Raw genomic sequence first — 22,152 nt, 5'->3', positions numbered from 1 at the left:
GCAGCACAAAAACAATGGTTAAAGTGAAACTAAAACTCAAAAAATTATAACAAAAACGTTCAATATGTTGTGGCAGCAACAATGTGTCGATCTCAGTCATGACATTAATTAATCAGCCACATTCATTAAGTCTTCTTCATTACAAATTTGTGTTTAGGTTGTTTTGGTAAAGAACCTAAAACTAATTTCGGTCTTCTCTTGATGCGCTCGTTGCATTTCCTAATATATATTTTACGACACATGTGCTTCTCTCTTTGACAGCGAGTAAACGGAAGTATGAAGCGTCAGGGGAAAGTGAGTGAAAGCTGCGTGCCATCTGTGCGTCACTCTCCTCCGAGGATCCGATGACCATCAATCATGTATGATCTGACCACAAACAGAGTTAGAGAGGGAGTCTCCCACAGGGGTGGACCTGCAGGGTTAAAGGAGGAGCTGTCCGTGGTTCTGAAGTGGTCACGCTGCAGTGGGAACAGCCGCATAAACAGGAGAGGACTTTGACAAACGACTTGAAAGTGAGTGAAAAAGCTGAACCCAGCACCAGCTCCAGCACCATGCTCCCGGCCCAGGAGGCGGCCAAGATCTACCACACCAACTACGTGCGCAACGCTCGCGCCATGGGCGTGCTGTGGACGGTGTTCACCATCACGTTCGCGGTGATCACGGTGGTGGTGTTCATTCAGCCGTACTGGATCGGAGACAGCGTGAACACGCCGCAGGCCGGGTACTTCGGCCTCTTCCACTACTGCATCGGGAACGCGCTCACCTCCGAGCTCACGTGCAAAGGGAGCGCGCTGGACTTCGGCTCCATTCCCTCCGGGGCCTTTAAGACCGCCATGTTCTTCGTGGGGATCTCCATGCTGCTGGTGGTGGGCAGCATCGTCTGCTTCAGCCTCTTCTTCTTCTGTAACGCGGGAAGTGTCTACAAGATCTGCGCCTGGCAGCAGTTGGCCTCCAGTGAGACACACACCCGCGCCTGTTAGACTCGGGGACACACAGTGGGGGGGCAAAGCTTTTCTACTGGAGTCTTTCAATTCTAGTTAGAGGGATTTCTTTTCCGTTCTTTCTCTTTTCCTTCAGAAAAAGCCTAATAAAGTTTCTAATCTGTAGATGTGACAGAGGAGAAAGTGCGTCTCCGGTGTCAGCGTGACCTGATAACCCTCTCCGTGACTCGCTCTTCAATAATGCATCTCCCCCCCCCCTCCTCAGGCACGTGCATGGTGATCGGGTGCATGATCTACCCGGACGGCTGGGACTCGGAGGAGGTGAAGCGCATGTGTGGCCAGCGCACGGACAAGTACACGCTGGGGAACTGCACCGTGCGCTGGGCCTACATCCTGGCCATCATCTCCATCATGGACTCCCTCATCCTGGCCTTCCTCGCCTTCAGCCTGGGCAGCCGCCAGGACAAGCTGCTGCCCGAGGACTTCCAGGTGGAGGGGAAAGGTGGATAAAAAAATAAAAAAAAAGTACCAGTGTGCCACAGAACAAACGAACCAAAGTCGTTATCGTGTCTCTCTTCGTTCCAGATAACGCCTAGATCGTCTGGAAGTTTCATCCTCCAACAAGCTCCAACATTCAACAAGCACAGGACAGCGCGCTAATACGTTTTGTATCCACTTTGTTGTAAACTTTTAAAACAAATATACAAGGGTGATTACTTTGTCGTGATTTTTGCAACACCATGATTGATTAGTTCTTAAGGCGAGACACTGCAGGTGAATAGGGGAAAAATGTGTATTAACAGATATCAATTTGAATCTGTTGCTGTAGATCACTGACATAAATGTGAGAAAAAAATACATAGCAAGTTTTCTGTCATTTTATCTTTTCATATAAGAACAAGATGTTTTATGCCTAAAAATGCCCCAAATTTCCCATCTTTTCGGCGACGAGATCTGAATAATGGATAGAGCTACATTCAAATTTATGGTTTCATTTTATTGATGAATGAGTTGCCAAGACTTTTTCAGAGGGGATTTTGGATTTCTTGTTTAGTTTTAAAATAAGCTGTTTTTTTAGTGGAAAAAATTGTAAAAAATTAATTTTCGCCTAATTTTTTGACATTCAAAACTCAATAAATGGGGCTTAGGGATTAAATAATAAAAAATCCCTCTGAAAAAATCTTCCAAATATTGTTCAGTCCAAGGCTGGAAATTTTGAAGTCTTTAGGTCCGACTGACGTGGACATAGTGTCGCCACAATGACAGAAAAATGTGTTTTGAGAAAAAGGCCCATGAAATTGTGTTCTCTCATATAAGTCTATGGGGGAACATTGAATCAGCGCAATATTTAAACATATTTTTGTGAAGATTAGGTATATTTTTGGTTTCCCAGTGAAAGCTTATATGTTCAGAGACCAATTTGGCCCAAAACCTGAAAACAGAAAAATGGAGTTTTGCCTGTAGAGTCTCCCCTTAAGTAGCTCACCACCAGTCACGTACAGGCATCCTAGAGGTGAGCTCACTGGCAAAAACATTTCGTCATAATTTGAGTCAAAGTGATATTTTTGCTAAAACCAAGTTAAAAGCAGGTCATGAGACTAAATAATGATTAAATGAAGGTACTAAAAACGTGTACTTCAGTGACACAGTTTGAAAGAGGCTCCTTTCATTTGAATGTACAGGTCTCTGTGCTTTGTCTATGTGGGATAATCATGATGCAGTGCAATGTGATTCATTTTAGTTTTCCGATACCGAAAAAAAAATACTAATTTCATGAATTTTCACTATTTCTGAGTGAATATGGGCATGCTGTACCTCATTGTGAAGCTCTGAACCGGGTGCATTAAGCAATACTAAGTAACTTGTTTACCTTAATAAATCCTGTTCGTAGTTCCTATGGGGTAGGTCTAGTGTTAATGGGATGATTGGGGGGTCTTTCATCTCCCCCTGGTGTCTCTGGCCAGAAAATCACAATTGCAACTTCCCTGCACCAGGTCGGAGGCCCCAATACACACTAATGGTATCACAGAGAAGAGGCTAGCAGGCAAACGGGCAAAGCTAACAGCGGGCTAGCACCACTTAAACAGTATTTAACAGCCAAGTTTGAGTGAAAAAAAAAATCTTCATTGTGTAATTGGATGAACAATATCCCTATGTCTTTTCTGTCAGCGTAGTATTTACTCTCACGGACAATTAATGGGTTAAAAAACACAAATTGCTACGACACCTGCAGTGGCGCTCATGGCCTCTAGGGGCATGGTTTACTTAGTAGTACTTTAAAGGAACAGGCCACCGTTTTAACATACTGTGATATGTTCTTACCTGAGCTTAGACGAGTTGATACGTACCTGTCTGGTAGAAGAGTCGGTTGCTTCTAACTTCACCCCGTTTGGAGCTATAGGAACCAGTGTTAATTTTGACATATTTTAATTTAGTTTTAGTCTTAGTCTTTTGACGAAAATGTAATTTAATTTTAGTCTAGTTTTAGTCGACTAAAATTGCAAGTAAATTTAGTCGACTAAATTTAAGACGACTTTGCATTTATAATATTCATTATTATCATATTTAATCTTGTTCCTCTGCTTCATGGAGCTGCTCCACATGAACAAAGCTCAGACCTGTTCATTTGGCAGAGAATTTACATGATCTGAGGCTCTTTCAGACGGTCAATAGAAGTTTGGATGATTTTAGTCTCTCCTTTTCATTTTTATTTAGTCTTATTTTAGTCGACTAAAATATCTGGACATTTAGTCACAGTTTTAGTCTCATGAAAACTTTTAATTTAGTTTTAGTCCAATTTTAGTCGTCAAAAATATCACTTTGACTAAAATTAAGACTAAATATTTAGTGAACGAAATCAACACTGACAGGAACATGCTGGGAGAGGCCAAATGCTAACAACATCTTTGGTCTTTTTGCGTGACTGAGGGCACACAGTTCTTCCATACTGTGATATGTTCTTACCTGAGCTTAGATGAGTTGGTACGTACCTGTCTGGTCTTTGTGCGTCTGCGCCAATAACATGGGCACTGATGTCAATCTGGGATGGTGGGTGTGCTTTTGGAGCAGCATTTGAACACAGAAAGAACAGCTCAACATGTGTTTCGTTCACTTTATTCCCTTGGTAAGGTCTGGTCTGGTGCAAGAGTCGTGGACTACTTGTACCGGGCGGCACGGTGGTACAGCGGTTAGCACTGCTTCACAGCTAGAAGGTCCCATGTTCGATTCGCGGGTTCAAGGTCGGAGGGGCCGAAGGCGTAGACTTGACGCCTCGCTTCCGTCAGCTTGCCCTCAAGGAGCAGCAGTAGGACTTTAATGGTAATGGTTTCAGATATATAACAAATGACTAGACAAACTTCATTTTAAACGGTTATGTCATATCGCTACATTAAGGAAAACTATATAATGTCTAAAACAACAGGGCAAACTCGGAATTTCCTCCTTAAATAAACACTCCCCACACACAACCTTGTAACTTTTGGAAACATGTTTATTAGAATTATTGCCTACACAGAACGTTGAATGAAAACATACACACGAACAGAAATGGAATTATTTAAGAAAAACATTGAGCTTTTTTTTTGTACAATCGCGTTTTTGTTTTTTATCCCTCTGCCTCAACAAAAAAAATAAAATAAATCAAAAATCCTAAAATGAAAATGACACCGTCACCGCGTCCAGCACAGCTGCACCTGCAAAGGAGAAAAGCCGACTCTTTGGTTTTTGAGAACGTTAAACCCGGAAATTAAATCCAAAAACTGTAGACCTTTGTGTGTGTGTGTGTGAGCAGAGTCTTTTGGAGGCTAATAAAAAAAAATCATAATGGAGGAGTTCAAACACCGAATTCACAGCTTGGCGTTACAAGACAGTGGCCACTTTATTAGACACGCCTGGTCTGTAATGCAAACTCTCATGGGACAAAAATAAGTCATGTCTTCCCAGTTTTAGTCCTGGTGCTGCTGTTCTTCTTGAGCCCTTGTTTAGTCATAGCTTAGTGCTGGTTGAAGCCCCTGAACCAGATCCTTTTTCCTAGTAGTGGTTTAGTAAAATGACTTTAGTACTTTGTAGGAGCGGATATTTGTGAAAAAAGTCCTTTGTGTTATGTTTTTTATGCTTATAAACTCATCCCTGATAAGAACGTTAGGATAGTTAGGAATGAGTTTGGGCCACAACTGACGGATGATGATCTACGCCCTCCCTCTTTCGGTTTGTAAACCAAAACAAATAAAAAAAAAAGAAATAAAATCAGGTATAGGGCCGTAGTCTTTATTCCTGGTTATATTTCAGGTTAAAAGCTGGAATATGGTTCAGGTTTAAACACTAGTTCAGTCCTGTTTTAGTTTGTAGTCCTAGTTTTGACTTGGGAACTAAACCTAGGGCTGAACTAGGACTAAACCAAGTTAATCCTTGGTTGTAGGTCAGGTCAAATACAAGGCGAGTCCTGGTTTAGTCCTGGTTAAGCCCTAGATTAGTCCCAAGTTCTGCCCTACGTTTAGTCTCCATGTTAGTCCTGCTTTAAACCTGGTTCTAGTTCAGGTTCAAAACTAATTTACTCCTGTTTTGAGTTTTTAGTCTTGCCTTTGATTTGGTTTAGTCCTAGATTTATCCAAATTAAGCCCTAGGTTTAGTTCCCGAGTTAGTCCTGGTCTAGACTTGTTTGTAGATCAGGTCAAATACAAGGCGAGTCCTGGTTTAGTCCTGGTTAAGCCCTACGTTTAGTTCCCATGTTAGTCCTGCTTTAAACCTGGTTCTAGTTCAAGCTTAATAAAATGTTTACTCCTGTTTTAGATTCAGTTTTTAGTCCTACCTTTGACTTGGTTTAGTCCTAGATTTATCCAAGTTAAAGCCAAAGTTTAATCCCCGAGTTAGTCCTGGTCCAGACTTGGTTGTAGATCAGGTCAAATACAAGGCCAGTCCTGGTTTAGTCCTGGTTAAGCCCTGGATTAGTCCAAGTTCTGCCCTACGTTTAGTCTCCATGTTAGTCCTGCTTTAAACCTGGTTCTAGTTCAGGTTCAAAACTAATTTACTCCTGTTTTGAGTTTTTAGTCTTGCCTTTGATTTGGTTTAGTCCTAGATTTATCCAAATTAAGCCCTAGGTTTAGTTAATCCTGGTCCAGACTTGGTTGTAGATCAGGTCAAATTCCAGGCGAGTCCTTGTTTTAGTCCTGGTTAAGCCCTACGTTTAGTTCCCATGTTAGTCCTGCTTTAAACCTGGTTCTAGTTCAAGCTTAATAAAATGTTTACTCCTGTTTTCGATTCAGTTTTTAGTCCTACCTTTGACTTGGTTTAGTCCAAGATTTATCCAAGTTAAAGCCAAAGTTTAATTCCCGAGTTAGTCCTGGTCCAGACTTGGTTGTAGATCAGGTCAAATACAAGACGAGTCCTGGTTAAGCCCTGGATTAGTCCAAGTTCTGCCCTACGTTTAGCATCCATGTTAGTCTTGCTTTAAACCTGGTTCTAGTTCAGGTTAAAACTAGTTTACTCCTGTTTTAGATTCAGTTTTTAGTCTTACCTTTGACTTGGTTTAGTCCAAGATTCAACCAAGTTCAGCCCAAGGTTTAGTTCCCGAGTTAGTCCTAGTCTAGACTTGGTTGTTGATCAGCTCAAATACACAGCGAGTCCTGGTTATAGTCCTGGTTAAGCCCTACCTTTAGTTCCCATGTTAGTCCTGCTTTAAACCTGGTTCTAGTTCAAGCTTAAAAAAATGTTTACTCCTGTTTTAGATTCAGTTTTTAGTCCTACCTTTGACTTGGTTTAGTCCTAGATTTATCCAAGTTAAAGCCAAAGTTTAATTCCCGAGTTAGTCCTGGTCCAGACTTGGTTGCAGATCAGGTCAAATACAAGGCTAGTCCTGGTTTAGTCCTGGTTAAGCCCTGGATTAGTCCAAGTTCAGCCCTACGTTGAGTGTCCATGTTAGTCTTGCTTTAAACCTGGTTCTAGTTCAGGTTAAAACTAGTTTACTCCTGTTTTAGATTCAGTTTTTAGTCCTACCTTTGACTTGGTTTAGTCCTAGATTCAACCAAGTTCAGCCCAAGGTTTAGTTCCTGAGTTAGTCCCGGTCTAGACTTGTTTGTAGATCAGGTCAAGTAGACGGTGAGTCCTGGTTTAGTCCTGGTTAAGCCCTATGTTTAGTCCTGGTTTAGTCCTGGTTAAGCCCTGGATTAGTCCTGGTTTAGTCAGGGTTAAGCCCGAGATTAGTCCAAGTTCTGCCCTACGTTTAGTCTCCATGTTAGTCCTGCTTTAAACCTGGTTCTAGTTCAGGTTAAAAACTAATTTACTCCTGTTTTGAGTTTTTAGTCTTGCTATTGATTTGGTTTAGTCCTAGATTTATCCAAATTAAGCCCTAAGTTTAATTCCCAAGTTAATCCTGGTCCAGACTTCGTTGTAGATCAGGTCAAATACAAGGCGAGTCCTGGTTTAGTCCTGGATTAGTCCAAGTTCAGCCCTACGTTGAGTGTCCATGTTAGTCTTACTTTAAACCTGGTTCTAGTTCAGGTTGAAACTAGTTTACTCCCGTTTTAGATTCAGTTTTTAGTCCTACCTTTGACTTGGTTTAGTCCTTGATTTATCCAAGTTAAAGCCAAAGTTTAGTTCCCGAGTTAGTCCTGGTCCAGACTTGGTTGTAGATCAGGTCAAATACAAGGCCAGTCCTGGTTAAGCCCTGGATTAGTCCAAATTCAGCCCTACGTTGAGTGTCCATGTTAGCCTTGCTTTAAACCTGGTTCTTGTTCAGGTTAAAACTAGTTTACTCCCGTTTTAGATTCAGTTTATAGTCTTACCTTTGACTTGGTTTAGTCCTAGATATATTCAAGTTCAACCCAAGGTTTAGTTCCCGAGTTAGTCCTGGTCTAGACTTGTATGTAGATCAGGTCAAGTACACGGTAAGTCCTGGTTTTAGTCCTGGTTAAGCCCTACGTTTAGTTCCCATGTTAGTCCTGCTTTAAACCTGGTTCGAGTTCAAGCTTAAAAAGATGTTTTAGATTCAGTTTTTAGTCCTACCTTTGACTTGGTTTAGTCCTAGATTCAACCAAGTTCAGCCCAAGGTTTACTTCCCGAGTTAGTCCGGGTCTAGACTTGGTTGTTGATCAGGTCAAATACACAGCTAGTCCTGGTTAAGCCCTATGTTTAGTCCTGGTTTAGTCAGGGTTAAGCCCTGGATTAGTCCAAGTTCTGCCCTTCGTTTAGTCTCCATGTTAGTCCTGCTTTAAACCTGGTTCTAGTTCAGGTTAAAAACTAATTCACTCCTGTTTTGAGTTGTTAGTCTTGCCTTTGATTTGGTTTAGTCCTAGATTTATCCAAATTAAGCCCTAGGTTTAGTTAATCCTGGTCCAGACTTGGTTGTTGATCAGGTCAAATACACGGCGAGTCCTGGTTTTAGTCCTGGTTAAGCCCTATGTTTAGTCCTGGTTTTGACATGCTATAGCTCAGGTTACAAACTTGTTTATTTTAGTTTTTAGTCCTAGTTTCCTGGGCTTGACGGGCCAATATTTCCTCTAAAAGACAGAATCCCTCCATCAGACCTTAGCGCGAGGACGTCCCTAATAAAGCAGCCACGGCGAGTAAACGGTAAAGAACCTCGTCAGACTTTGGCTAACGGGTACGAAACCTATGGCACCGTATTCCAAAAAATGCTGCGCGTTCATACAAATGTACAAAGCCTCGACAGCCGAAGCAGCTCCGAGTACGGACGAAACGCCGGACGTCGTCGCCGTGGCGTCCGTAGACGTGTAGCACCTCGCTGGGAGAAGCCGGCGGGTCCACGTGAGCGAATATAAGTGCAACGCTATTTCAAACAGTGAGTCCGTCTTTCTTTTCCTCTATGGCTCAGAGACGTTTGTGCTGCGAAACTAAGACGCCGTGAGTCCGGATCACGCGGCGTCGTCGTCCGTCTTCCGTCGTTTCGAGGGTGTTTTTTCTTCCGAGCGCCGCGTGCGAGCGCGACGTGCCAAAGGAGGGGCCGTTCGTCTTGTGCAGGTTTGTGGTTTCTATGTCCATGGCTTTGTTGTGACGTTCATGAGACGGTCCAGGCGCATTGCGAAGTCTATAAACCTCATCTTTTTTTACTCGTGGGCGCCGTTTTAGAGAACTTTCCGCCATTTTGTTTTGAATCCTCGTGCAGTTTAGATGCAAAAGCGGCAAATCTTTTCACATTCAAGCCGAGACACTGCAGGAGATGTGAAAGATATTGAAATGTTTGCTGTGGAATACTGAGATTAAAAAGGTACAGTTACTTTTTTCTTTGATAGCAGCACTTCAACCTCGGGAATTTACTCCAGTTCGGCTTTACCCAAATCCAAAAGCTTCTTGATTGGAGATCTCTTCATTTGAAAGCGAAGATCTACCACCCCCGCCTTAACCGAGGTTCTTTTTCTCCAGTTCGCCTTCCCCAAATCTAAAGCTTCTCGGGAGTTCACAGCCTCTAGGCCGGCATCGTTTGAAAGCTAAGAACTATAAAACTCATCTAAATAGATCTTTCGCCTTGCGTTGCTGCCGTCTTGACACTTTTTTCCACATTCTTTTTCCATCTCATTTGTGGCTTCTTTTTTGGGTTGCTTTTTGACACTTTTTTGTTGCGTTTTCATCCTCGTTCTCTTCTCATTTTTGTCGCACTTTTTTCCAAGACACTTTTAGATTTGGGTAAAGCCAAACTAGAGAAAAATGAGCTCGGTTCGGAAAGCAGAACAATGTGTGGAAGACCTGCAAATTGACTATATTGGAGTAATCACCAATGTCAAGAGAAAGAAATAATGTAAAAAAAAAAAAAAGAAGAAAAAAAAGCGAAATAGGGAAAATATTACTAATATAAAAATGACAAAAATTAGGGAAAAAATGGGAAAATGAGGAAAAAATAATTGTGGCAAAAAAAATGGGAAGAAATATTGAGTTACTTCCTTTAATCCTTATGCAAAACTTGGATCTGAATTGTTGTATTGTTGAAAGTGTGCATTTAAACTGGAAGGCCACAGTTCAGATCGACATTTTAACTCGTGATGAAAGCAAAACACCAGATATCTTCTCGTTTCTTGCACGTTGTCCAGCTGCTGCGCAATATTTATTTGATCGTTGATACAAGAACCAGAAAGTCCTGGTGAAAAAAAGGGTTAAAACAAGGTCCATGTTGAGTCTGATTTAAACTGGAGCTTTGTTTTTGAATGAAACGGGGGATTTTGCATAAACTTTGAGTAAATGAGATATCACTGGACTGGAATCTGTAAAACGTCATATTTCTGTTTCAAATTAGAGTCTGCGGGAGCTACTGAAAATGAGGTGTGAGAAAATGAGCTGCAGTGTCTCCCCTTAAACCCGGGACAGGCCGAGCGTAGCCACGTGGGAGATTGGGGCTGATTCCTCCGCTCGCCGCTGCCGTACGTCCATGATTGACACTTACGAGGCGGTCCGGGTGTGTCGCTTTATTTCTTTAAGTCTTTAGCCTCCCCGGTGCAGACGGGCCGCTCCGTCCCGTTAGGTGGAAGCGAGCCAGGGGTGGGACAGGCACTGGCCCGCGCTGGCCCTCCGCTCCGGGACCAGGTCCAGCATGGGGCAGAGGAAACTGCTGAACGACTGCGCCTCCTCTTTAGACCATTCGTACTTCTCCACCAGGACGTCGCTCAGGCCCCACGGCTTCAGCTTGGTGATGTGTCGGAGGTCGCCTGGAGGAGAGGGGGGACATGGGAGTGTGGGTCACAAGTGAACCAGACTTCACATGAAGCATCATGCTAGTATTCTTTGTTATGTATGTAATTATGGTCTGTTGAACCACTTTGCTCCTCCATGACTTTGTTTCTTTATTCTCTTTGTTTTCCCTCTTAACTGCTTAAAACATGACCATATAAGGGCGGTTCCAGTGATAGATACAGACGGCATCTCGTCATGGAAGGGGGCGTGGCTTCGCCGAGGGGGAAAATAGAATCTTCAGAGAAACAGTTTTCTTTTAAGCCATTTTCTGGTGGAATATGAACTTATTTATCACATAAATAAAGTCAAGTGTAAATCGGGCCCATATGGATATTTTCTCACAGCAGATTGTTCAGTAGAAGTGAAAAAACGGCAGTTGTAGCTCGCTCTAGCTAACTGTTAGCATTAGCCCGATGCCAACATGTAGCATCAAGTTAGCATTATCCGTTTTTTATGTATTTATGGGCTGTTGAACTACTTTGCTCCTCCCCATGTCTTTGCATCATTATTTAGTTGAAAACTATATCAATAATTCAGCATTTGTTAAAGTAGTTTTTGAATAATTAGAGAAAGTTTACATTTTTTCTCCAAATTGTTTTCCCCCTTAACTGTTTTCAAACATGACCATATATGGGCGAAAAATCGAAACTTTCTATAATTCTACAAACAGAGAATGCTAACATGGTGCTTCATGTTAGCATTGTCCTAATGCTAACACTAACGCTAGCTAGCGCTTGCTACGACTGCTGTTCTTTCGCTTCTACTGAACAATCTGCTGTGAATAAACATCCATATGGGCCCGATTTAGACTTGACTTTATTTGTATGGGATACATAAGTTTATATTTCGCCAGAAAATGGCTAAAAAGAGTGAAAAATTGTGTTCCCCCAAAATATTCTGTTTCCCCCATGGCGTTTTCACCCACTACCTGGGTAAGCCGCCATGTTTGTTATGATATGGACAGTCCATTCATTTCTCTAGCCAGTGTTAATTTTGAAAACATATTTTAATTTAGTTTTAGTCTTAGTCTTTTGATGAAAATGTCTTAAATTTTAGTCTAGTTTTTTCTAGTCGACTAAAATTGCAAAATTTATAATATTCATTATAATCATATTTAATCTCGTTCCTCTGCTTCATGGAGCTGCTCCACATGAACAAAGCTCAGAGCTGATCCTTTGGCAGAGAATTTACATGATCTGAGGCTCTTTCAGACGGACAATAGAAGTTTGGATGATTTTAGTCTCTCCTTTTCATTTTTATTTAGTCTTATTTTAGTCGACTAAAATATCTGGACATTTTTGTCATAGTTTTAGTCTCATGAGGAACGTTTAATTTAGTTTTAGTCCAATTTTAGTCGTCAAAAATATCACTTTGACTAAAATTAAGACTAAATATTTTAGTCGACGAAATGAACACTGTCTCTAGCTGCACATCCATCACTCAGTTTGGATGCACAAGTTTACATAAATGATGTGTGATGGAAACAATACATTTTGCAATAAATCTGTGGGGAAAAAAATGTATCCACTCACTCGAGATGTTACTTTGGAAGATGGAATTGGATCTATCTTAAAATTGAAGCAGTAAATAACCTGGTGTAACTGTACCTACTATCACTGCATTTATGGTTGCACAGGTTTATCATGTCCAGCATTTGTTATAAAAAGTTACCACCAGAGGGCGCTGGAAGATGTACCCAAACAGGAGATGAAGAGCTGGGATCAAAACAACATGGCGCCACCTGCCATGTTTTTTTTTTGCTACACCACACTTAAAGAAGTATAGTCATGAAAGTGAAGTAACAGCAGTTTTGTTCCGCAAATGGTTCAAATCACTTTTTAGAAGTTTAGCCGTTTGTTCTGAATCACCTGTGGAGCTGTGTGCAGTCGGTTAGCTCTTGTGCTGCTACGTTGCTATGACTCCGGGTAAAGCGCATGATGGAGCGCATGAGCAGAAAGCCACATGCGCATCTGAAGACCGGTAAGGCTAATGAACACATGCTCAGTGGAAACAGCCACCATAAAACTTATTCCGACTAGATCAATGAATATGGCCATTAGGGCTGTGCAATTAATCGAAATTCGACTACGATTTTGATTACAACAGTAAACGATTACAAAATTAGCATAATCGCAAAAAAAGGATTATAATTTTTTTTCCAACATTTTTTTCACATTTTTTTCACATTTTTTTTTTTTCAATTATTTTTTTCCAAATGTTTTATTTTGGGATTTTTGTCACTTTTTTGCTGGATTTTTGTCACTATTTTTGCTGGATTTTTGTCTTTTTTCTGCTGGATTTTTGTCTTTTTTTTGCTGGATTTTAGTCTTTTTTTTGCTGGATTTTTGTCACTATTTTTGCTGGATTTTTGTCTTTTTTCTTCTGGATTTTAGTCTTTTTTCTGCTGGATTTTTGTCTTTTTTCTGCTGGATTTTTGTCTTTTTTTCTGCTGGATTTTTGTCCCTTTTTGCTGGATTTTTGTAATTTTTTTTGCTGGATTTTTGTCCCTTTTTGCTGGATTTTTGTAATTTTTTTGCTGGATTTTTGTCTTTTTTTGCTGGATTTTTTTCTTTTTTGCTGGATTTTTTTTAAAGGCAACAAATAATCGTTTGAATCATCGTGATTTCAATTATGACAATAATAATCGTGATTATTATTTTTTCAATAATCGAGCAGCCCTAATGGCCATCAAAAGTTCGATAAATGATAAAGACCTGACGCAGCAACAGAAACTAACTCTAAAGCTTAGAAATGAGAGTTAAGTTCCGTTTGAAAAGAACTTCATCTTAAAACATCGGAGTAGGATTTCAAAACGTGTGTCATTTTGTTCCTTCACGTCTTAAAATACCCTGCTCGGGTCTGGTCTGGTATTCCACCTTCACACAGCGCAGATGGCACACGGCCCCCGGTGCACACAGGCGCTGGCTCTAAAATAAGAAACTCCCCGAGCTCCTGGTACCTGCCCACCGCCGGAGGAGGACGCGATAATGAGGATGCTCGTACCTTTCTTAGTGAAGAACTCCTTGGAGTATTTCCCCGCCGTGATGAGCTTCCGAGGAACCTTCCCCAGCAGCTCGATGATGAGCGCTATGTGGTCTGCGGGCACACAAGAGTGAAACGATGGATTTATTACAAACGCACGTGTTTGTTTTGGGCACGAAGAGGAGGAGGAAAGCCACTGCCGGACACTGACCTTCATCTCTGGAGTAGTCTTCCCCAGAGTGAGGCTCGAACAGGTAATCCCCTGTGGCCAGCTCGAAGGCCTGAAAGAAAGGTTTACACATTGAAATCAGTTTTTTTTGGACTCAAGCAGACAAATAAGTCATGTTGTCGCCATAGTGATAGAAATTAAACAAATTGCTCTGTTGTAGGGAAAGTGGGCTTTTAAAGAGGTGCCGTAGTTTAGCATTTAGTATTTGTTTAGTAATAGTAGAAACTGTGGAAAGTGTGTACAAATTTGGCCACTGGACCAATACATTTTTTTGCTTTTTGGTTCCTCGGCTAATTTATTAGATTTTAAACCTATTAACCCCCACCTGAACCGAGTAAACTTTCCCCAGTTTGGGGGAAGCTTGGAGCAGGGGTGTCAAACTCATTTTGGGCCGAAATTCAGCTCCCAGGGTCGCGGGTCGCATATAAGAGAGAACATTTTTCCAAGCCCCAACTACAGTAGCTTCATTAAAAACAACGACTTATACCTGTATTGCACTTTACAAGCCTGTGTCACAAGTTCCTCAAAGTACTGCATAGTCGTCATTATTCATTCACTCCACACGTGGTGGTGGTAAGCTGTTATTGAAGCCACAACCGCCCTGCGGCAGACTCTACATTTACCACGTGGCTATAATGTGTTGTTCATATCCTGAGCCATTATTATGTCAGTGCCCTCTGCTGGACACGTGTGGAACTTTCCTTTTTTTTAAGTTAATGCCCCCTAGTGGCTAGAATGAGCATTCGGGTTATTCTTCAAAAATTAATAACTCCACACAGGAATGGGCTAGAGATAGGGCAGTGCAATTAATCGAAATTCGATAACGATTTCGATTATTACACTAAACGATTACAAAATTACCATAATCGATTTTTTTTTTCTGGCAAAGCAGACATGCGTTATTTCACGTGCCATGGCTCATGCTTTTGCCTGACATAAAAACAAACAGCGCTGTGTGATGATGTCATCAGGCCGCGCTGCTCAGTTTACTTGTGCAGGTGTGAGGGTTGGCCAACAGGGGGCAGGTGTGAAACAGAGACCTCTTCTTAATCGAGGCAAACATGAAATCATTTGTAGTTTTATGACTGTTCAGAAAACAGAAAATATTCAGCATCGTTTTTTTAAAATATATAAATAAAATAAAGACTTTTTTTTAAAGGCAACAAATAATCGTTTGAATAATCGTGATTTCAATTATGACAAAAATAATCGTGATTATTATTTTTTCAATAATCTAGCAGCCCTAGCTAGAGACTTATTTTGTTGGTTTGTACATACTCTGGAATTTATGCTCTACAGTGCGGGGGCCGGATTAAATCTAGAGCTTAGAGACAAAAAGTGACAAAAACATGCCGGAAAAAACAACAAAATAATGACAAAAGCGTGACGAAAACGTGACAAAAAAGTAACCAAAAAAAGCCACAAAATAGTGACAAAAAAAACCCCCCAACAAAGCAGCAACAAATGAGCGACAAAAACGTGTCGGAAAAGAAATAAAAACACAGCAAAAAAAGTGACAAAAACACAAAATAGCGATTAAAAAATGTGACAAAACCACAGCAACGCAACAAAACCAGACAAAAACAAGATGAAAATGCAAGACAAGAGTGACAAAAAAGCGATGAAAAAGTGACATCAACACAGCAACAAAGTGAGTAAAAGATCAGTGTAGCTCAGTTTTGTAGGTCTTGGCTTTCAAACGAGGCATTACACTGGCCTATAGGCTGTAAACTATAGTTGAGAAGCTTTTATATTTGAGTAGTGCTGAACGGGACAAAATGCACTCGGTTAAGGTGGGGGTCAAGAGGTTAAATACAAATATAAAAACATTCTAATGACGAGAAAAGATCCTTGTTTCCTTTACAGAGCTGTCTTTAGCTTTTACAGAGCTGTCCCGGGTGTTTACCATGCAGGCCGTGCTCCAGATATCGGCCGGAGTGCTGTAGCCGGACCCGATCAACACCTCCAGGGAGCGGTACTGCCTCGTCTGAATGTCCTCCGTGAAGTGCTTTTGCTGCAACGCAAGAGGAGCGGAGTGAGGCATTGCTGGGACGTAAAAATCGATCCGTTTCGATGAGGCGTTTTCAGACACGTACCACCCAGCACGCGTTGCCCAGGTCGGCGATCTTCACTTGCAGCTTGTCAGCGTTTACCGGCTCCAGCGGGTTCACTAACAAATTGCTGGAGGATTCTGAAAGACGCAGAGAACGCGAGAAATGAGGACGAGTTCAAAAATGCACTGAAGGCTCCGCTGATGTTTGTGTAGAACTGTCCTCTGCCCTCACACACACACACACACTGCATACACAGAACGGAAAGATCTCTCAGCTTTGACTTCTCTTTACTTATCGCACACATCGATAATGTATAAATAAGTTACAGACGTCGCCTAAATCAGTGAGTCCTTAATTGGAAACATAATCACAAAAGTAATGTTTATTTTATACATATAACTATAAAAACATCGACCAACATATTGGGCCGATAAATCCAAAATGATAGACTTTTTTCATTGGAAAGAGTCAAGTTGGGGGTTTAAATTTAAGCACAGAGCTGTGTTAGTTTTAACCCCCCGGCTAGCAGCAGCATGCTAATGCTAACGGCAGCTAATCAAAGCTGGGACAGAAACTATGATTGAATCACCTAAAGCAGTGGTTCCCAACCTTTATTGTCTTGTGTACCCCTTGGGCCGTTCAATGGTCGTCCGTGTACCCCCTACCTCAAGGGTGTTGCAGTTTATTTAGAAAGTAATTACTTAAAAATGGTATTTGTAAGAAAAAGGACAATGTTGCTAATGTCCTTATGTCTCCGAGCTGGCCTGGTGTCGCCTCGGGGTCCCCCCAGAACAGCTGGAGGAGGTGTGTGTGGATCGGGAAGTTTGGGCATCTCTGCTGAGACTGCTGCCCCCGCGACCCGGCCCCGGATAAAGCGGAAGAAAATGGATGGATGGAGGACAATGTTGCGTTTAAAATAAACCTAAAATTCTCCCAAGGCAACAGATTTTACTGAAAAATATAGCTTTTCCTATAAAAATCATGTTCAATTTCCCCCTTTTTGCAATCTGAAATAGTTTAAAGTACCCCCTGCTAGGCAGTGTTAATTTTCGTCGACTAAAATATTTAGTCTTAATTTTAGTCAAAGTGTTATTTTTGACGACTAAAATTGGACTAAAACTAAATTAAAAGTTTCTAATGAGACTAAAACTATGTCTAAAATATCCAGATATTTTAGTCGACTAAAATAAGACTAAATAAAAATGAAAGCAAGAGACTAAAATCATCCAAACTTCTATTGACCGTCTGAAAGAGCTTCAGATCATTTAAATCCTCTGCCAAATGAACAGGTTTGTGTTTTATTCATGTGGGAGCAGCTCCATGAAGTCGAGGACCTTGATTTAATATGATTATAATGAATATTATCAATGCAAAGTCGACTAAATTAGTCTTAAATTTAGTCAACTAAATTGACTAAAACTAGAGTAAAATTGAAAAGCTTTTTTTGACTAAATCTCGACTAAAATTAAACTACATTTTAGTCAAAAGACTAAGACTAAAACTAAAATAAAATATGGTATCAAAATTAACACTGCTGCTAGGTCCTCGAGTACCCCCAGGGGTCCCCGTACCCCTGATTGGGAAACACTGACCTAAAGTAATAAAATAAGTGATCTATCCATCCATCCATCCATCCATCCAGGCTCAGGACCCACCAAGGCCTATGATTGTCGACCAACCCACCGTTATCTCCGTCCGGCTCCTCCTTGTTCTTGACCTCTCCTTGCGTCTCCATCTGCTCCTCTTTCTTTGTCTCCGTTATCTCCTCGCTCCCCTCCTCGGGCCCCAGGTTAGCCAGGGTCTGCTGCTCCAAAGACTCCCCGAGCCCGTCCACGCCGTTACAGATCTGCGTGCAGTCGGCGCCCGTCGTGCTGCTGCTGCTGCTGCTGTTGTTGTTGTTGTTCTCGGAGCCGGCGTCCGCTGGGTTGGCGTTTTGTTCGTCCTCGGTCGGGCCCGGTGAGGGTTCGGGGCCGGTCTCGCTGTCGGGCGTCGTGGAAATGTGTCCGTTACAGTTGACCTCCATCGTGGCTTCACGCCGAGACCGTTGCTCTTCTTTTACCGGTGCGTCGGGCGGCTGCGCGGGCGGCTGCTCCTCTGGGCTGGGGTCTAGAAAAGAACCAGGTAATTCGACAGTTATTAAAGCAGTACTAAGTAACTCTTCCCCCTAGAGGCCATAAGCGCAACTGCAGGTGTTGTAGCAAGTTACGATTTTTTTTCGAAGGGAGAGAGGGTTACTGTGCATCCAATTATACAATGGAAATATTTTTTTTCACTCAACCTTGGCTGTAAATACTGTTTAAAGTGACGTTAGTCCGCAGTTAGCTTTGCCCGTTAGCTTGTTAGCTTCTTCTTTGTGATTCCATTAGTGTGTATTGCTTTCTCCAGACCGGTGGCAGTCAAGTTGCAAACATGGTTTTCTGGCCAGCGACACCAGGGGGAGATGAAAGACCCTCCAATCATCCCATAAACACTTGTATTACCCCCACAGGGACTACGGGAAGGATTTATTAAGTTAAACACGTTACTTAGTACTGCTTTAAGGTATTTTTCAACGATAGAAACATCTGTAATACAATAATGCTTGTATTCTAATCTATTTATTGGGAGGAAAGCTACGCGGTGTGGCTTTAAGGTGAGAGACTGCTGGCGAAAAAGGAAACAGCTACATTTAAAATGAGCAATTTGAAACTTTTGTTGTGTATTACTGACATAAATATGAGGAAAATGTTTTCAAATAAAAACAAGGCATTTGACCTCTAAACCCCCGCCTTAACCGAGCGCATTATCTCCAGTTCAGCTTTACCCAAATCTAAAAACTTCGCCTGGAGTGCATAGCCTGTAGGCACGTGTGTAACGCCCATAGACTGTATATATAATGGACAGCTTCTGCTCACTCCTCCCCGTTTACCATAATGACCACGCACGAGGGGGAAATCATGGCGGATTTACAGACTCCTCCTCCCCAGCTCTGACGAAGCATGTTCCTAAAAAGGGCATAAGGGCGGGATCTTCACTGTAGACTCCGCCCCTTGTGTGACGTGTAGCTCGCGCTGCTCCAATGCTAACAGTCCGACCCTCATTAAGTACGAGTTTTCTAAAATTCTTCCCAGCCTGGTTTCTTTAATTGTGACTAACCCAGCCTTATCACAGGAGGAATATCTAACCTAGTCTAGTGTTTAGACACGTTAAAAACAACTTTAACGCCTGGTTTCTATTTTTTTTATTTTAAGTTTAAGGCTTTTCAATGGGAGACTAGCGCCGATATGGAGGTACTACAGCGATGGCAGAGCAATGGCGGCCTTTAGTGTCGCCACGTTTGTGATGCTTTTTTTCAAGAAGTCAAACTGGAGAAAATGTGCTCGGTTCAGGTGGGGGTTAAGAGGTTAATGTGTAAAAAAAAAAAAGTCAAAACTGCCAATTATTTTTGTTACTAAATCCAAATAATGGACAAAGACAGATTCAATTAAGAGTTTAAAGTTGTCGACATTTAGTTACAAAGATTTGATCCGTTGGGGATTTTTGTTTTTTGAACTAATCGTCACAAAAGTTGCCACTCGCCTTTTTCCCCAACTGTCTAAAGCCCTATTCGCACGGGATAAGCATTATCTAGGGACCCCATATAATAAAACAATCACCCTCCGACGACTGCTTTTTATGTGGCGCATTCGCACAGGATAACCGAAGCCTGAGATTCTGGTTGAAATTGACAGACATCTCCTGGATATGACGTCAAAGCGCTCCTTTCTGAGTTCATTTGTAAAATTAACTCTTCACCTGAATGAATTTGTGAAGCTTTAGTCTCTTACCATGGACAATTCTCTGTAATTAACCGTAGTTGGTTGTAAATGTGTAGTTGGAGTGACAAACTGAGCGCAGCCTGGCTCTCTCTGAAGCACCAACATGCAGAACACCGCGTAGTTTCTCTTTGCACTTTGCCTTTAAAACAGCCTTTTACTGAAGCTAAAAGGCCAACATGATGCAGCTAACGTTGTAGCTGAGAGCGCAAGGACTTTGGATAAAATACACAAAGCCCAGAGAGTGGAGGGAGAGGCGAAGGTAAGCGCCGACTCGGGAGCATCAATGACGCTGGAACCGCTGAATATCGCTCCGTTGGCCCTGTGTGTTTCTTAAACATTAAGTTGAAAATGAGGAAATGCAAATAATAAGCTCTGTTATTTCTAGTATTGAAATCTGAGGCTTAATATTGACGAGCAGAGGAAGCTCTGAGTAACTTGGGACTGAGTGTGTGTGTTGCAAAATTCGTGTTTTATAATTGTGTTCTGAAATTCAGTTTAGTTCAGCTCAATTTATTCTGCAATCTCTGGTTATTCCTAATTGAAATAACTAAATCTTAACACAAATGAATGTAATGAGAGTTGAATTAATGACAGATAAAAACAGCTCAGTGTGTTTTTTTTTTTTTTTTACGACGCTGTTAAAATCTGTGTAAAATGATGCCTAACGAAACTCTATTGCCGCCTCCATTCTTCATCAAAAGTAAATAAAAATGTGCACAGGAGACAAAAAAAAGCCTCATCACGTGTCGGATCCTCCCCGTTTCTGTCCAAATCACAGACATGCCTATTTGCATTGGATTAGTTTTATCACAGGACCTCGGAGTTCAGCAAAATATAGTACCTGTGATGTTGTTGCTGATGTCCTGCAGTGTGGACGATGAGGCCAGAGTCACTGAAGAGTTTGTGTCCTCTGTCGTCTCCGTCTCCTCCTCTTCCTCTTCTCCCCCATCCACGGCTGTTCCCTCCGCTGCCGCCACCCCCTCCCCTTCCCCCTCTCCTTCCGCCTCTCCCTCGCCTCCCTCCGCTGTGGCCCCGCCCTCCTGGAGCTTCTGCTGCTCCGCCTGCTTCTTTTGCTTCTTCTTCATCTTCTTTTTCTTGTTCTTGGACATTTTGCCCATCTGCTGAAATACAAAGGGCGTTAGACTTGAAACGGCACTCGCAGTGTTTTTGGCTAACTTCCTGTTGGGTAATGACTACTTCCTGTCGGCATTTTAACATGAATTTAAAAGAAAAGAAACCTCCAGAAAACGTCAAACATTGGGCAGAGTGTGTTTTCATAAAAGTTAGTTCAGATGGTGGCGCCATTTTACCATTTTAGCATAAAATTAGCAATAGCCTTTATTAATGTTGACGTTTTAGCCTTTAAGCTAAACACAGACGTCTCCTCCAGTGAAGTATTTACATCCTGTGTAAAGTGTTAACCATGCAAGTAATTTTCCAGCCTTATGTTTTCTGCAATGTATGTTTTTTTTCAACAAGACACGGCTAACTCTCCATAGGAATAAACACAGACAGGAAACAGCCGTTACCCTGGGAAGTTAGCATAAAGTTGTGAGGAACATTCTGTGCAACCGTAATAATTTGCAGTAAATCTAGAAAGCTGCTGTTCCGATTCCTGTGTCGAACCAGGAAATAGGACCACATTAGTCCAGTGCTCAGGCCGCAGCACTGGCTTCCTGTCGCTCACAGAATAAACTTTAGACTTCGGCTCGGACCATGTTCAAATCCAGGCTGATGACAGTTCTTAGTAGCATTGATTTTATTAGTGTATGAATTGTTTTCTATAAAGAAACTGGCTGTGCTGCTTATCGAGCAGGGCTGAAAAGGCAAATCACCTGATCGACAGTCAATAATAGTTGACAACTATTCTAGAAATCGATGAATCGTTTCCTCAATAAAAGGGAAAAAATAAAGATTTGATATTTTGTATCAAAATCAACTTGTTTTTGAGTGTTTTGTGTGTTTGTCTGTGCTTCGGCGGCACATTAGCGCAGCGGTTAGCGCTCTCGCTTCACAGCTAGAAGGTCCGGGTTCGATTCCCACCTGCACGGGACCTTTCTGTGTGGAGTTTGCATGTTCTCCCCGTGTCTGCGTAGGTTTCCTCCGGGTACTCCGGTTTCCCCTACCACTAAAAACATGCACAATAGGCCCAGATGAATGATGTGTGTGAGTGAATGTATGGTGGTGGTCAGAGTTGGCGCAGACGTGTGTAGTCGCGAAAGCGCTTCTGACAGTCTCCCCCAGAGGAAACTGAAGCTACAAACGTAGTTTACCAGCACAGAGTATGGAGTGAATGTACAATTGTCTCATGTAAAGCGCTTTGTGACCATGTCTGTGAAAGGCGCTGTATAAATAAAGATCTTCTTCTTCAGGACAATTATCCAATCAGAGAAAAGAATGAGCTCCACTCTTATGGTTGCCAGATCCTATCGTTTAATCTTTTAACCCCCACCTAAACCAAGCACATTTTCTCC

At 41.9% G+C, this 22,152-nt stretch overlaps 2 protein-coding genes and 3 long non-coding RNA genes across 9 annotated transcripts in view; 2 read left to right on the top strand and 3 right to left on the bottom strand.

Annotated features, from left to right (window-relative positions):
- Nucleotides 1-551: 551 nt before the first annotated feature.
- lhfpl5a (LHFPL tetraspan subfamily member 5a) lies at nucleotides 552-1,548 on the top strand (the record flags this gene model as incomplete). Its single annotated transcript, XM_079582273.1, has 3 exons — nucleotides 552-954; nucleotides 1,207-1,443; nucleotides 1,527-1,548. The coding sequence occupies 3 exons, from the start codon at nucleotides 552-554 to the stop codon at nucleotides 1,535-1,537; spliced, it is 651 nt and encodes a 216-aa protein (XP_079438399.1). The 3' UTR covers nucleotides 1,538-1,548.
- Nucleotides 1,549-5,507: 3,959 nt separating this feature from the next.
- On the bottom strand, nucleotides 5,508-7,228 carry LOC306982541. Of its 2 annotated transcripts, XR_013794211.1 has the most exons (4): nucleotides 7,188-7,228; nucleotides 6,621-7,063; nucleotides 5,686-5,879; nucleotides 5,508-5,650 (listed from the first exon to the last, which is right to left on the bottom strand). It is a non-coding gene; the product is annotated as an uncharacterized lncRNA (long non-coding RNA). The 2 variants fall into 2 exon arrangements; XR_013794210.1 differs by having other exon boundaries at nucleotides 5,508-5,879.
- LOC306982540 lies at nucleotides 6,223-8,343 on the top strand. 3 transcript variants are annotated; one of them, XR_013794207.1, is made up of 4 exons: nucleotides 6,223-6,571; nucleotides 7,129-7,230; nucleotides 7,922-8,030; nucleotides 8,291-8,343. It is a non-coding gene; the product is annotated as an uncharacterized lncRNA (long non-coding RNA). The 3 variants fall into 3 exon arrangements; XR_013794208.1 differs by lacking the exon at nucleotides 8,291-8,343 and adding an exon at nucleotides 8,127-8,163 and having other exon boundaries at nucleotides 7,922-8,046; XR_013794209.1 differs by lacking the exons at nucleotides 7,922-8,030; nucleotides 8,291-8,343 and adding an exon at nucleotides 7,702-7,805.
- Nucleotides 7,252-8,406, bottom strand: LOC306982542. Its single transcript, XR_013794212.1, has 3 exons — nucleotides 8,356-8,406; nucleotides 7,728-7,887; nucleotides 7,252-7,478 (listed from the first exon to the last, which is right to left on the bottom strand). It is a non-coding gene; the product is annotated as an uncharacterized lncRNA (long non-coding RNA).
- Nucleotides 8,407-10,052: 1,646 nt separating this feature from the next.
- srpk1b (SRSF protein kinase 1b) overlaps nucleotides 10,053-22,152 on the bottom strand; it is a 35,692-nt gene continuing 23,592 nt past the window's right edge. Inside the window, exons 10-16 of one of the 2 annotated variants that reach the window (XM_079582174.1) lie at nucleotides 20,520-20,799; nucleotides 17,565-17,987; nucleotides 15,924-16,018; nucleotides 15,734-15,841; nucleotides 13,810-13,879; nucleotides 13,620-13,712; nucleotides 10,053-10,591 (exon numbers count right to left, since the gene is read on the bottom strand). In XM_079582174.1, coding sequence (XP_079438300.1) covers nucleotides 10,404-10,591; nucleotides 13,620-13,712; nucleotides 13,810-13,879; nucleotides 15,734-15,841; nucleotides 15,924-16,018; nucleotides 17,565-17,987; nucleotides 20,520-20,799 — 1,257 coding nt within the window. In that variant the 3' untranslated portion in view covers nucleotides 10,053-10,403. The remainder of the gene's footprint in view (nucleotides 10,592-13,619; nucleotides 13,713-13,809; nucleotides 13,880-15,733; nucleotides 15,842-15,923; nucleotides 16,019-17,564; nucleotides 17,988-20,519; nucleotides 20,800-22,152) is intronic. The other variant, XM_079582175.1, reaches the window with a different exon arrangement.

Source organism: Gobius niger (assembly GCF_951799975.1).
Source record: "Gobius niger genome assembly, chromosome: 24".
Classification (NCBI taxonomy): Eukaryota; Metazoa; Chordata; class Actinopteri; order Gobiiformes; family Gobiidae; genus Gobius; species Gobius niger.
The sequence above is the reverse complement of the archived record's forward strand: the minus strand, read 5'-3'. Positions and strand labels throughout refer to the sequence as shown.